Source organism: Pempheris klunzingeri, chromosome 7 (assembly GCF_042242105.1).
Source record: "Pempheris klunzingeri isolate RE-2024b chromosome 7, fPemKlu1.hap1, whole genome shotgun sequence".
In the NCBI taxonomy this organism is placed as follows: Eukaryota; Metazoa; Chordata; class Actinopteri; order Acropomatiformes; family Pempheridae; genus Pempheris; species Pempheris klunzingeri.
In genome coordinates this window covers 3,266,844-3,279,755 of record NC_092018.1, presented here as the reverse complement: position 1 = coordinate 3,279,755, position 12,912 = coordinate 3,266,844, and the positions used below count along the sequence as shown (strand labels likewise).

General features: G+C 41.6%; 2 protein-coding genes across 3 annotated transcripts; one reads left to right on the top strand and one right to left on the bottom strand.

Moving 5' to 3' along the window:
• Nucleotides 1-528: 528 nt before the first annotated feature.
• On the top strand, nucleotides 529-4,367 carry LOC139204102 (protein-lysine 6-oxidase). Its single transcript, XM_070834066.1, has 6 exons — nucleotides 529-1,060; nucleotides 2,250-2,358; nucleotides 2,746-2,877; nucleotides 3,044-3,200; nucleotides 3,882-3,977; nucleotides 4,248-4,367. Exons 1-6 carry the CDS (start codon nucleotides 529-531, stop codon nucleotides 4,365-4,367), a joined length of 1,146 nt encoding a protein of 381 aa, XP_070690167.1.
• Nucleotides 4,368-8,616: 4,249 nt separating this feature from the next.
• LOC139203921 (type-2 ice-structuring protein-like) lies at nucleotides 8,617-11,499 on the bottom strand. Of its 2 annotated transcripts, none has more exons than XM_070833830.1 (7): nucleotides 11,372-11,499; nucleotides 11,214-11,246; nucleotides 10,641-10,742; nucleotides 9,779-9,888; nucleotides 9,522-9,656; nucleotides 9,154-9,262; nucleotides 8,617-8,759 (listed from the first exon to the last, which is right to left on the bottom strand). In XM_070833830.1, the coding sequence occupies exons 1-7, from the start codon at nucleotides 11,430-11,432 to the stop codon at nucleotides 8,692-8,694; spliced, it is 618 nt and encodes a 205-aa protein (XP_070689931.1). In that variant the 5' UTR covers nucleotides 11,433-11,499; the 3' UTR covers nucleotides 8,617-8,691. The 2 variants fall into 2 exon arrangements, with proteins under 2 accessions (XP_070689931.1, XP_070689932.1); XM_070833831.1 differs by having other exon boundaries at nucleotides 10,692-10,742.
• Nucleotides 11,500-12,912: the final 1,413 nt, after the last annotated feature.

The following is a 12,912-nucleotide window of genomic DNA, read 5'->3' as shown; positions in this document are numbered from 1 at the left end:
GAAGCCTGAAACATATAAAATAAAAGTCTCAACAAAAAAATATTCATTTCAAATCACTTCTCAGGACAAAGTGTGAACAGTCAGATATTGTTGAGAGGGCCGGAAACTTCATGTTTAGGATTCTTTGAAGCATCTTTTTTTTGTGTGAAAACACTTTTATTCATTACTTTAACATGTTTTTATGGAAGAGTTCTTTTGTGCACTGTGGAGATGTGATTTAAATCCACCAAAGACAGAAGTGGCAGCTTATTGGAGATCTACAGCTTTAATGTAGTTGTTGGTCCTGATGACAAAGGCCAAACCCAAAACCTGCATCTTAAATAACTTCCAACCTGGCTCTCTCTCTCTCTCTCTCTCTCTCTCTCTCTCTCTCTGTGTACTCCCACCCTCCCCTCTCTCTCTCTCTCCCTCTCTCTCTCTCCACAGCAGCAGTCGTGGATGCGGAGCTGCAACACTTGAGAGAAACTCAGCTGTGTTGGACGAACAACGTTTCTGTTCTGTAGGATATTAAAATATTTATTTGGAGCCATGAAGGAACTCTCTCCTGACGCCTTGCTGCTGTCTTTTGCACATTTATGTTTCCTCTGTAGTTTTCTGGACGAGGCTCGCGCTCAGGGGGCAGCAGGTGATGGTGATGATGCGCTCCGGCGGGGGTTGACATGGCAACACAACGGGCAGGTTTTCAGCATCCTGAGCCGCGGCTCTCAGTACCGGCCGTCCGGCAGGAGGCAGGCGGGGTCGCCCCGCCGCGGTAACCCCGTGGTGGTGGTCAGCAGCGCTAACGACACGGTCCCAGCCGCCTCCCGGGGCTCCCCGCGGGTCCCCGCCGCCAGCAGCGCTGCGCAATTGCGCGCAATGACGCGTCAGCAGCAGCGGCCGTCCGGCAGCGACGGAGAGTCTGCCCCGGTCAGGAGGGAGGACATGATGGTCGGAGACGATCCGTACAACCCGTACAAGGCCTCTAACTATTATCCCTATTATAACTACTACAACTCCTACTACAGGCCCAGACCCAGGGCTGCGCCCCGGCACGGGTACGGCACCAGCTACCACCAGAACGGTATGAAAACAACCATTTACTCTTATTAAGTCCCCCTCAAAAGTTAAAAAAAAAAAGCTAATCTAATAGTATTTTCTCTTCTCAGCAACAATTGTTATAGCTACAATCTCAAATGCTCAGTAAAAAGTTTCTCTTCCAGTCATCAGAGGTTTTATCCTCCATGAATCTGTAAGAGGACATGCAGCTCTGGGGTCTAAATGCCAGTTTTTATTGGGTAATTATTCCTGTGGCTCAGTCCCTCAATATTCTCTTAAACAAAGGAAAACAGGCCTGTATTTAAGTTCAGTTTACCAGGTTTTAAATCCGTTCTTGGCTCTTACAGCAGGCCTAAGAAGAAGAAGAAGCTTTGTTTCATATCTGACTTATCAGTTTATCATTATGATGCTGACTGCATGGCCGACCAAGACTAGAGACTCTGACACACTAAGCTGAACTAAAAAAAAAAAAAAACACCAACAGCCAACTGGTCAGCAGGGGAAATATACTCCACTACAAGTAAAAGTCCCACATTCAAAGCTGTACTTGAGTAAAAGCATTTCAATGTTATCAGCTAAACGTGGTAATGGTGCAGTGAAATGTTCCCTGTCAGTGTTTTCCTTTGATTCCTGCTGTTTCTACATTGCTGCTGTGGGTGTTTAAGGTTGTGCTAATTTCACCGTCTTCATGTAGCGTTGGGTAGTTCAGTTTACAACAAAGCATCATGGCCTACAATAAGATCATCATGTGTTAATTTAGTCAATTTGTCAGGAGAAAAACAGCCTCCATCTTTGTGACGATGACTTTTCCAACTGATCCAAGAGGGTTTGAAATAGTTTTCTTATGTAAGGACGCAGGAGAGTTTCTAAACCTTCAAAAGAAGACTTAATGATCCAGTTTGTCCCAAAAATATTCAAAATCAAGGTGGTGAAAACGTGTAAATGTGTAAAGTAACTAAAGCAGCGGAGTAAAAGCATGAAGCTGCACGGGATGGAAGAGCAAGTACTTTGAATGTGCACTCCACAACTGCTGGTGAGATGCACATCTGTAGCTGTGTGAGAGGGAGCAACTCTCCACACCAGCAGGGGGCAGGAGTCTGTTTTTCTAGCACAACAAAACCAGAAGAGCCAGAGTCAAACAGAGAGAGAGGTCAGAGATCAGAGCTCTCTCTGTCTCCGGCTGTGGTCTGAACGTGTTCCTGTCCTGTTTGCAGGTCTCCCTGATCTGGTTCCTGATCCGTACTACATCCAGATCGCCACCTACGTGCAGAGAATGCCCATGTACAACCTGCGCTGCGCTGCTGAGGAGAACTGCCTGGCCTCGTACGATAACACCAGCCTGCACCAGACTCTGAGTCTAACAGTTTAACTCTTCCAAAACACCTGAACTTGTTATTTAAATGTCTTTCTGCTGCCTGAGCTGCAGATCTGACTTTGATGATGGAGGCTCGAGTTTGTTTCCAACCACAGACAATTTCTGCAGTTAAGGAAGAGTTTGCCATAAGCACAGTCTCTCCAGTCCAAATCCTGACCACACTGCAGCTGCACAGAGAGCTATGTGCTTTCCACATTTGGTCACATTCAGATTCAGATTTAAAGTCTTAAACATGTCAAAATTTGAAAAGAATGAATATTATACCTGAAAACGATCCCTTCTCCTCCTTGTCTCCTCTCCTCTCCTCTCCTCTCCTCTCCTCTCCTCTCCTCCAGCTCCTCGGCTTATTCTCAGGATTATGACACCAGGGTTTTGTTGAGGTTTCCTCAGAGGGTGAAGAACCAGGGAACAGCCGACTTCCTGCCCAGTAAACCTCGATATGCCTGGGAGTGGCACAGCTGCCACAAGTAGGTGGCCAGTAGAAGACACACAAGTGTCACATAAGTGAATTCCTGAATCGTTGGGTGTCTCTCCTAATACAGTTTGGTCCTGACCTGCTCTTTATGGAAAGATTGATTGATTGATTGATTGATTGATTTCTGTCCCTGCTGTGCTGCTGTTGCTGTGGCTCAGTCACTTCCACAGCATGGACGAGTTCAGCCTGTACGAGCTGCTGGACGTCCACAGTCAGACGGCGGTGGCTGAGGGCCACAAGGCAAGCTTCTGTCTGGAGGACACGTCCTGTGACCCGGGGTACTACCGCCGCTTCGCCTGCACCTCACACACTCAGGTACACACACACACACACACACACACACACACGGCTGACGTCATCAGCACTTGTTCTCCGTCTCATCTAATCTGATGCTTATTTTCATTACGGATTAATCTGATGGTTATTTTGTAGATTAGTCGATTTTCTTGTTGTGTTTGTAAAATGTTAGAATTAGACTTTAAGTTTAATGTGACACCTTCAAATGTCTTCGAATGTCCAACCAACAAGCTCGACCTCAAAATGATTCATTCAGTCATTGAAGATGAATAAACGCCACACATTGTCACGTTTGAAAAACTGAAAACATGAAATAAACGATTAATCAGCTGATTAATTCCTCGACTAATCGTTGACATTTTTTATAATTCGTCACAATTCTTTTAAATTCTTCACATGTTTTGCATGTAAAATCATAGTATGTAAAGTAAGTAGTAACTTAATCTGTCAGATAAACGTAGTAGTTGAAGTAAAAAACAGCGTAAAATCTGATACTTAAATTTTTTTTTTACTTAAGTACTGTACATGAGTAAATGTACTCAGTTACAGTCCACCACTGGCTAAGACCAAAAGCAGAAATGATCAATGATCAATAATAAAGTAAAAAGTAATACTAAGATCAACTCATGTTAACATTTAGGTATTAATGCATTCAGTAAACTGGTGTGTGTGTGTGTGTGTGTGTGTGTGTGTGTGTAGGGTCTGAGTCCAGGTTGCTATGACACCTACAACGCTGACATTGACTGTCAGTGGATCGACATCACTGACGTCTCTCCTGGAAAATACATCCTCAAGGTCTGTTTCTGTGTTTTCACAGTTCGCTTTCATCCAGCTGAAGAGCAGTTTTTAATCTAGACTGGTGTCAAATCAGATTTTCCTTTTTACTAACTCACTAGAGCTCCAAACATGGATTCATCCGCTGCATAAAGTAGTCCCCAACCAGTGCACCATTTCCCCGTTGGAGTAACATTTGATACAAACTGCTATTATTAATGAATGTCTTTGTGCGTCAGGAGAAGAGACCTCGTGCGCTCATGTCAGTATCACGTCATGTTGCCCCGGCAGGTGACCGTAAACCCGAGGCAGCAGGTTCCAGAGTCCAACTTTAACAACAACGTGGTCCGTTGTGACGTGCAGTACACCGGCACGGCCGCTCACGTCTCCGGATGCACCATGACATCGTAAGAAACACTTCCTGTTCCCCTGCAGTTCGAGCTTCGAGCTTCTCTACTGGTTTACTGTAAACACTACTAGTTGTGACCTTGTAAATTTAAGGTTTAGTGTTGTTTTATTGGTAATTTATACATTTTTAAATCACACTTTCAACACACTTATTGTTCAATCTGATAAAACCGTCTGAATTTGTGGGCAAATCTTGACCTGATTTTCTACCTTAAACCTTCAGAGTAAAATGCCCCCCCACCTTTAAGGGTTCACCTGAGTTTAAAGTGTTTTAGATTTCGATCTTTCATTTTATTTATTTGTTTTATGAAAGCAGCAGTTCCTCCACTGACAGCAGTCCAAGTCAGAGACCCTTTTATTATACTGAATAAATCCCACTGATGCAACCAATTCTGTTCCAGAGTTAGTAGAGTTTTGCTCATCTCACTTTAGTTTTCATCGTTCAAAAGTGCTTAGTTTTAGATTTAGACAGTTTTTATTAATGTCAGTGGCAGATAGAAGAACTTCACAGTTAGTTTTACATTTTGACTCTCCGTCATGTCGACATGATCCCAGTCTCATTAAACGAATGTACTAACGCCTCCTCGGGCTGGTCGTGTCGAAAAATGTGAAAAAATTGATGAAAACTAAAACTAAAGACATTTCCTGTATATATTTTTTTCTATTTTAATGAGTTTTGTAAGTACACAGTATTGTTTAAATCTAGTTTCTTACTCTTATTTCAGTTAAACAAAGTGTTTTTTAACACCTACTTTTAGTTTAAGTAACTATAATAAACTATTCTGAAAACCTTGTGTCTCCCTTTAATATGACTCATCCTTTAATCCTTTAATAGGACTGAACATTACCTGCCCATATTTAATGATCAACACAGTCAATCAGTGGTTGATTCTGTTGTTCGGTTGTTTCTTGCAGCCACTGAAGTGAATTCTGCCACGTGAGCTTGGAAAGGAACCCAAACGGAGGAGACGGGCGACGCTACAGAAGAAAGAAGCTCAAAGTTACAAAGTGACGTAAATAATTCTAATTATAAGCAGAATAAAGAAAAAAAGGGATCATAAAACAGCTCAGCCGGGTTCTTTTAGTCAGCCTGAAGCCTGAGGCCTGAAGTCAGAGGGAGCATTAATCACCTACACACTTTACAGAGGTTCATGTCTGTATTAATGGAGACTGTTGAGGGGGGTAGATGTTCTGTTTGTAAACCATCAATAGGTTTGTGTGTAAAGTATTTTCTAAAACCTTAATAACTCGATTCAAACCAGTAATTCACTACGTCCGGTGGCCTAATAACGACTGTAGTGATTAGTTATTAGGAAACGACCCGAAGCTGTACGTTCACTTCCAGAGAGAATAATGAACCAGTGACTAAACTTACCTGCCGATCTGTTGTACCTTTTATTTATACCTGTATTCAGGGTGTTTCAGAGTCAGTAGCATTTACAAAGATTAGAATTAATGTCAAATATCTGATTTATCATATTCTCATCTTATTAAGTCTCACATTAGGTGCTGTTTTTTAAAACAGGATTTAAAATCTCACCAGTTTATGACAATAAAAACCAGCTTTTTGATCAAATGTCAGGTTTTAGTGACACCTGGAGGTGGAAAGCCACATTTATAACAACTAATTTAGAACTTTTAATAAGATGAGAAGCTTAGAAAACCCTTTAGAACTAAGCTAAGCCTAAGTTTGAGTTTAGTGGTGCAACCTTCCAACCAAATAATTTACTTGATATTTCCCACTTTCCACTTTTCCAACAGCTGGAGTTCCTGGTTACTTACATTTTAATGATCCTGCAGATTTAGTCTTTACGTTAAATATAAAAAGATGCTACTTTTGACCAGGAGGCAGTTTTCTGTTTTTCCAAACTGTTCCACATGGTAACTTCCACACAATTTCAGCTTTTATATTCTAGTTTTTTGCTTTTTCTTTTCTTTTCTAGTGACTTTTTCCTTTTCTTTTTCTTTTCGAGGTTTTTTTTTTGTAATGTTTCAGTAAGTTTGTTTTATTGAGATCACAAAACAACTTTTGATGCCAAGAAAATGATTTTATTTTAGTATAATACAGAGAACTTCTCTTTCCTTAATCTCAGCTGGCAAAACCACTTTGTCGTGATCACAGAATGATAGTTAAGTTTCTTCCGCGCATGTTCCCCCTGAGCTACTTCTTTTATACGTTACATGATATATCTGACATTTTAGTTAATTAATTTAATGTTTTAATGTTCGTGCACAGTTTCTGTTACATTACCGGTGCTGTGGAGTAAATCTTTGGTGCTAAAGGTGTTTTTACTTTGAGCCGTTTTGTGCCCCCAAACTTGAATTTATTCAAAAAGCCTTACCAGAGGGACACAAGATGAGCTGCTGGTGGAGATCCTGCTAGAAGTCAGACAGAGACAAACTAATGTGTGCGTATCTGTCGGTGAACGCTGTGAGTGTGTATTCTGAGTACACAGTGTGTGTACTTGTACTAACCACACATGCCTGCGGAGCTGTATATAGGCGAGCTCACATCTCATGTTATCAACCTGCATTACTGCTTCATATCACTTTAATAAAGTTTGCTTGAATGTCAACCCAGCTGTCACGTGCTTGTTTTCCCCTTCGCCTGCTTTATGTGCTTTTTTTTTTTTTTTCATCTGAATGGAAACAAAATAATTATCTGTAAAAGGCTTGTTGTAAAGGCTGAAGCAACACTTTTTCTACTGCAGACAGCGACCATTAAAGGAATCATCTACCTGACTAGAACAAAGGACAAATAATGATCAAAAACACACAATGTCGTGGTTTGACTGACACTCAGAGACCCTCCAGGTGTTTATAGAGGACTGATGTGTGGTGACACTTCAGACCAGTGTGCACAAGGCTGAAGAAAGAAGTGGCTGCAGCTCACAGGCCTGAAAAATGAGACCAACGCTTTAAGCTTAAAGCTGCTTTCTCTCTAATGTCCAGCAAAGACTCCACTGGCTCCAAACAGAAGTCTGATTGGATGGAAGTCAATGGGAGAATGGGCCCATGCATCTCTTGATTTAATACACTTTCCTGATGAGTTCATGGTCTCTTTGCTCGTTTACAGTCTTCTTCAACACAGCAGGATGTTCCTGGGCCCACTTTTAAACCTCAAAGGGGATATTGTCACACAATGAGATCTGAGAATGAGAGCACCCCCCCGTCAGCAGGTACAGGTGTGCTAATCAGCCAGCTCCCACAGGTGCACCGGGTGTCCTGGGTTCATTCACTGCTTCTCCTTTGTTCCTGCGTGCGCTGAGTGAGTAGTTTATTCCATTTTATTTGATCGTTATGTTCGTCTAATCTCTTTAGTTCTGTCTGACAGTATCATGACATGTTATAGTATCTAAAATAAGTTGATAGGACTTGAATTGAAAATAGAAAATGAAGCCATTTTTATTAGCTGCAGTATTAATCAAACTAGATATTTAAATCTCTCTTGGAGGAGCTGTAAAACTACAAATATGTGATGATCTTAAATCCGGTTGCTGTAGAAACTACCCATCAGTACATAAAGTAGTTAAAATGAGCTCAACCTTAAAGATCTCTGCCACTAAAATACAGCAGCCACATTAATGACATCCATCCAGAAACACCCGATTTAAAAAGAAAACACATTTCACTGAGTGTTCTTGCTTTCAGTACTACTAATAATACTTAAATACCTTTACATAAATACCTCTCTGAATGCAGGACTGTAGTATTTCACACAGATATTGATACTGTGTGTACTTCTAAACAATAACTGATCACTTTGGTTGGTAAAATCGTTGAAAAACAACAAAATGAGAAGAAAAGTCCTCATCACAGCCAGATGTAGATGCTGGTTGGTGGACTTGCTGCTTTTGCCCGTTTCCAGTCTTTACGCTAAGCTAAGCTAAGCTAAGCTAAGCTAAGCTAACGGATGCTGAGTGTAGCCGCATGCTTGACCAACACATAAGAGAGTGGTGCCAATCTTCTCATCTAACTCTCCGCCAGAAAGCAGTTGGCACTGACAAACATGACAGTGTACAGTATTACTAAATAACAGGAGAACAACAACAGCTTCTTTCAATACTTGAGACTTTTATTTAAAGAACAGTTGCCTGCAGAATAAAGTCATGCTTAAAGCATTCAATGCATTCACTTATTAAAGGCACAAGGCCTAAAAGTTCACAAGGTCACATGTGGCTTTGTTTCTAAAGTAGCGTTGCAGCGATAGGAAGGAAATAAAGACGTGAAATGAGATCCGGAGGCTTCAGGGTATATATGAGACTGAAAACCAGTGTTTATGCTTTGGACAGGTATTTCATATTCCACTGTGTCAACCCAGGAATCATCACATTTTCTTGGCGCAGACAGATGGAAGAGTGTGAGTACAACCCACATCATCCCAGCACTTGTGATCTGTAAGTACCAAAAACACAGGGGTCAGTCCAAATCTTTAAGAGGCCACGATCACGTCACTATACGTATAGACTATTTACATGGGGGGAAACATTTTGTCCTTTATTATAATATCACCACACACAGTTACAGGCAGAAATAGTTGACTGTTGTATGTCAACTTCCATATATACATGGTAAATAACTAAATAATGATGATTTATGAGTTATTATGATGTGTTTTGCAGGCCGGTGTCTGGTTTGAATAAGCCCAAACCAGTTTCCTCGCTATAAATGTGTCATTTGAAGGCTTTGTTTGTTCATTATCTATATTTTACCTGGATATTTACTTCAATTCAGCTGACCGTTGCTCTCATACATTATGCTATCAAGGGAAATGATTTTGGTGATTTACCTCCATAATTCATTTGCATACAGTTCTGGTTGTACTTGTTATCAGGCTGTCCTCTGCACCAGTTCAAATATGTGAAGGGCGTTCCATCGCTCCAGAACCAAACATGCTCCTGGGAAACAGGACAGAATATGAAAACGCTACTAAACATGAAACCTCAAACTCAAACTGATGGAGCTTACTGCCCCATTACATCTCTTTGTTCATGTATGACATCATTGTTAAGGTAATCAGCAGGTTACTATTTGGTGGAAGGGGGTCACTTATGGCCATTTTCAGTTTGCCTAACTTTTAAGATGTTAGCTACCCTGCAAACGAATGTGTGGCGACTGCTGTCTTCATGCACGGCGCCAAGAGCTTTATGTGCATACCTGTTGTGCATCAGAGCCTCCAATCCATGCATTTCCGTTCGCGTTAGTGGCGGTCAGTATCACCCTCTGAATGGCCTGGTACTCCTCAATGCTGCGTACAGATGCCAGGTTTCCGTTCATGGAATTACAGTTTTTCTACAGTGGAGATAAGCAGACCAAGTGGTTTCACCGAGGCAGAAATAAATCCAAGCATCAAAGTCAACACGAACAGATTTGTGTCAAAACCTTTTGTGCTGAATCTAAACCCCCCTGATTACCTCAGCCTCAGGCCACCTCATTTTTCTGGAGACATAGAAGAAACAACGATCATAGTTCTCAGTCCAACCACAGGGACAAGATGTAGATCTCTTGACAACATGATGCTTTCCTGAAGACAAACAAAGACAAATAGATAATGAGTCTCTAGTAAAGTCAAAGAAATGTACAGCATCTTATCATATGTAGTAAAGTCACATCCAGAGGTAAAGAGAGGTAAACTCCCTGTAAAACAGAATAAAAAAAAATATTCTCTGCTCAAGAGTAAAAAAATTTTGCCTTTTTTTTAACCACATCTGAGGAGCTTTGCTGGTGATATTAGACTGTTGTGGTCAAAAAATCCAACGTCACTCTGAGTAGTGAAACTTTTTTTCAGCATGAACTTTGATGACTTCTCCTTGATGTGATCTCACAACTGAGAAAACATGAAATGTTTACCTTTTTTTTTTAATGTTATGTACTCCATCAGGGTGTACTGACATCTTCGAGTCAAGTACCCATGAATGATCTATAGCAGTCGTAGAGTCAGTGGCAGCAGATTATTTTTCACACCATGAATATTACATTAGAGGGTTAGATGGATGAGGGGAAACAAATGTGTGACCCACTTTTGGAACTGTGCACACACTGTGTGCTGTGAAAATGTGACACACTGACACAGTAAATATTGATCAGAATATTGTGCAAAACAATAATCTAAATACAAAATCTGCTGTTTGAGGTGCTGGCAAGAGGCAGGAAAAACAAACACAAAGTCAAAGACCAGCTTGTTTCAGCACTCCAGCTCTGTGCATCAAAGGTGAATTTTCAGGATTCTTTACATAACACCTTGATTGTCCTTTCATTACAGGTGTTTCGCTTCACCTTCAGGATCTTCACAGTGAAACAGAGAATCATGGAAGGCTTGCCACGGACCTTTGCTGGCAACAGGTGGGTCGGTGGGGGCAACAGAGGCTTCGACATCGCCTATGAAGACAAACAAGGGTGTGAGGAATGTGATAATACTGAGCCACTACAATCTGCTGACTTCGGCCTCATCACTTATAAATCGTTTGTTCTTCTAGTCTGCTTGTTGAGGGAAGTTAGAGTAGTTGTTATTAATCATTTGTTCTATCTATTCATGTAGTCAGTCAGTCAGAATAAAAGCACGGCATTAAAAGTACTGTCAATATCTTTTACAAATGCAGAGTGTATAAAAAGTAAAGATAGTCTCCAAGACATCAAGCAGGACCATGTTGTTCAGCATCATGTCTGTAACAATTTGTCATAAAATTAGGATGAAATAAAAAGCAGGTAAAACAATGTTAAGTGGTCTGTAGTACCCCTAACAGAACAATCAGGTTTAACACCACGTTCCTGCAGCTGAACAGGAGAGCATGAAGAAGTGTAAAAGTGTCTTTTTATTTAAGCTACAAATAAGAAAAAACGTCCACTCACCGGTCTCATAGCCGGTCTCCGCATCTGGAAGTGCTGGACAGATTAACATAGCAGTGGTTGACTTCAGTCGTCCATTTCAATATACATGCTTATTTACATATATTTATGTATATGAATATGTATGACACAGTGCACTCTACATACATTGTAATACTCACCAGCAGCTCTAGTCAGAGCCATCATTGCACAAAGAAGTGCAGACACAGCCAGAATCTTCATGGTGAAGCTGATGCAGATATTAAAGAAGATGATTCATGATCTCCTCGGTGTATCTTCAGCCTTGCTGTGTGGAGCTGCTGAACGAGACAAAGACCAAGCTCTTATATACAGTTCCTTATCTACTTTGTTTACATTTTAGTCAAGGATACAGGATGGGAGATGTGTTTTAAAATGAATTGTATTACTAATTGGAAGTGTTCAATAACGCCCTCATTCAGTGGCACATATTGCCCAAAGCTTATTTAACAGCTGCTGAATACAAACAGTCAAAGTAGAATTTGATACCTCCTGAGAGAAAACATTTGTTCACTGCTATGACAATAAAATTCCTCAGAATAAACCTTTCAGTCCTTGTATAAACAAAGCAATAACTGAATCCTTAACCCGGGTAAAACATGGGTGCTACCGGGGTTTGTGCACAGAGGCCGGTGTGGTGACCTCAGGACTGAACCTCTGCGTTTGGCTCTTAATGTGGTTTTGATGGCCTAATCAGGCCTTGCCCTGCAGCAAGAACAGGAACGGTTCGCTGCTCAGTCTGAATGTCACTTCTTCAAACTCTGAGATCCCAGTACTCTCTGGTGGATTGCTTTGCCAGCCCAAGTGTAGTTCAAGTATTTTGAGGTGTTGCTCAGGAGTCAGGGCAACATGCAGTGTGTGAGCGTCTGTACCCAACACCAAAGTATCAGCTGATTTACAGACTAACTCCTGGGGAACTAGTGGCTGAAACAGGTTTCCTTCACAGGCTGGTTTGGGCTCATCCTTAGAGATTGAGCGTAGACTTAATTGGCCTTTAATTGGGGGGCAGATAAGGAAGTTCCAGCAGCACCAGCGTCACCTTCCCGTGGAGGTAGACACTGTAGAGCCAGAGTACTATGGAGGGATTTTACTGTGCATCCAACACCGCGGCATCCCACAGGAGGGGCTCAAGTTCGTGGTTCGGGAGAGAATTTGCTCGGCCTGCGATCTGGACCTGCATAAGAGGGGAAATTGACTGTGTTGTGCGTGCACCTAGAAATGTAGCGCCATGCCGCTGTCATGGATCTACTCACACTCAAAACACTGACTGAACACTCTGCATACCTGTGCCCTCCAGGAACAGAGCAGGACGCTCAGCTGCTTTCATGTGATTTGATCTCGGACACGGATACGGCAGCTGAAAATGGAAGATGGATTCATCCACGCATTGTCAATGTTTATCAAGTGAGGGTGTTTGCTGTGCGAAAAGTGTCGCAATGAAAGATCAGATAAATAGTGGCTTTTCAAACAATGATTTACCTCTCTTCTGTGTGTTTATAGTTTTGTTACCACAGCACACAGGTATCTGGTATGCATCTTAATAAATGAGCCAACAGATCTGTATACACAACTCAATTTCAGAGAAGAGACAGGCCATGTGGATTTTGTCTCCAGTGTAGGACAATAAACTAGGTCCGTACTGTTCAGGATGCTGGAGGGATTATGGGAGTTTGTCCTCTGCAGA

What these genes read in the sequence shown, in the direction of transcription:
- LOC139204102 (XM_070834066.1), top strand. Translation starts at nt 529, where the DNA reads ATGAAGGAACTCTCTCCTGACGCCTTGCTGCTGTCTTTTGCACATTTA. An exon ending in GAGGAGAACTGCCTGGCCTC is followed by an intron (nt 2,359 to 2,745) that starts GTACGATAACAC and finishes CCTCTCCTCCAG; the next exon opens with CTCCTCGGCTTATTCTCAGG. An exon ending in GAGTGGCACAGCTGCCACAA is followed by an intron (nt 2,878 to 3,043) that starts GTAGGTGGCCAG and finishes GCTGTGGCTCAG; the next exon opens with TCACTTCCACAGCATGGACG.
- LOC139203921 (XM_070833830.1), bottom strand. Translation starts at nt 11,432, where the DNA reads ATGAAGATTCTGGCTGTGTCTGCACTTCTTTGTGCAATGATGGCTCTG. An exon ending in GGAGACCGGCTATGAGACCG is followed by an intron (nt 10,743 to 11,213) that starts GTGAGTGGACGT and finishes TTGTCTTCATAG; the next exon opens with GCGATGTCGAAGCCTCTGTT. An exon ending in TCACTGTGAAGATCCTGAAG is followed by an intron (nt 9,889 to 10,640) that starts GTGAAGCGAAAC and finishes GTTTGTCTTCAG; the next exon opens with GAAAGCATCATGTTGTCAAG.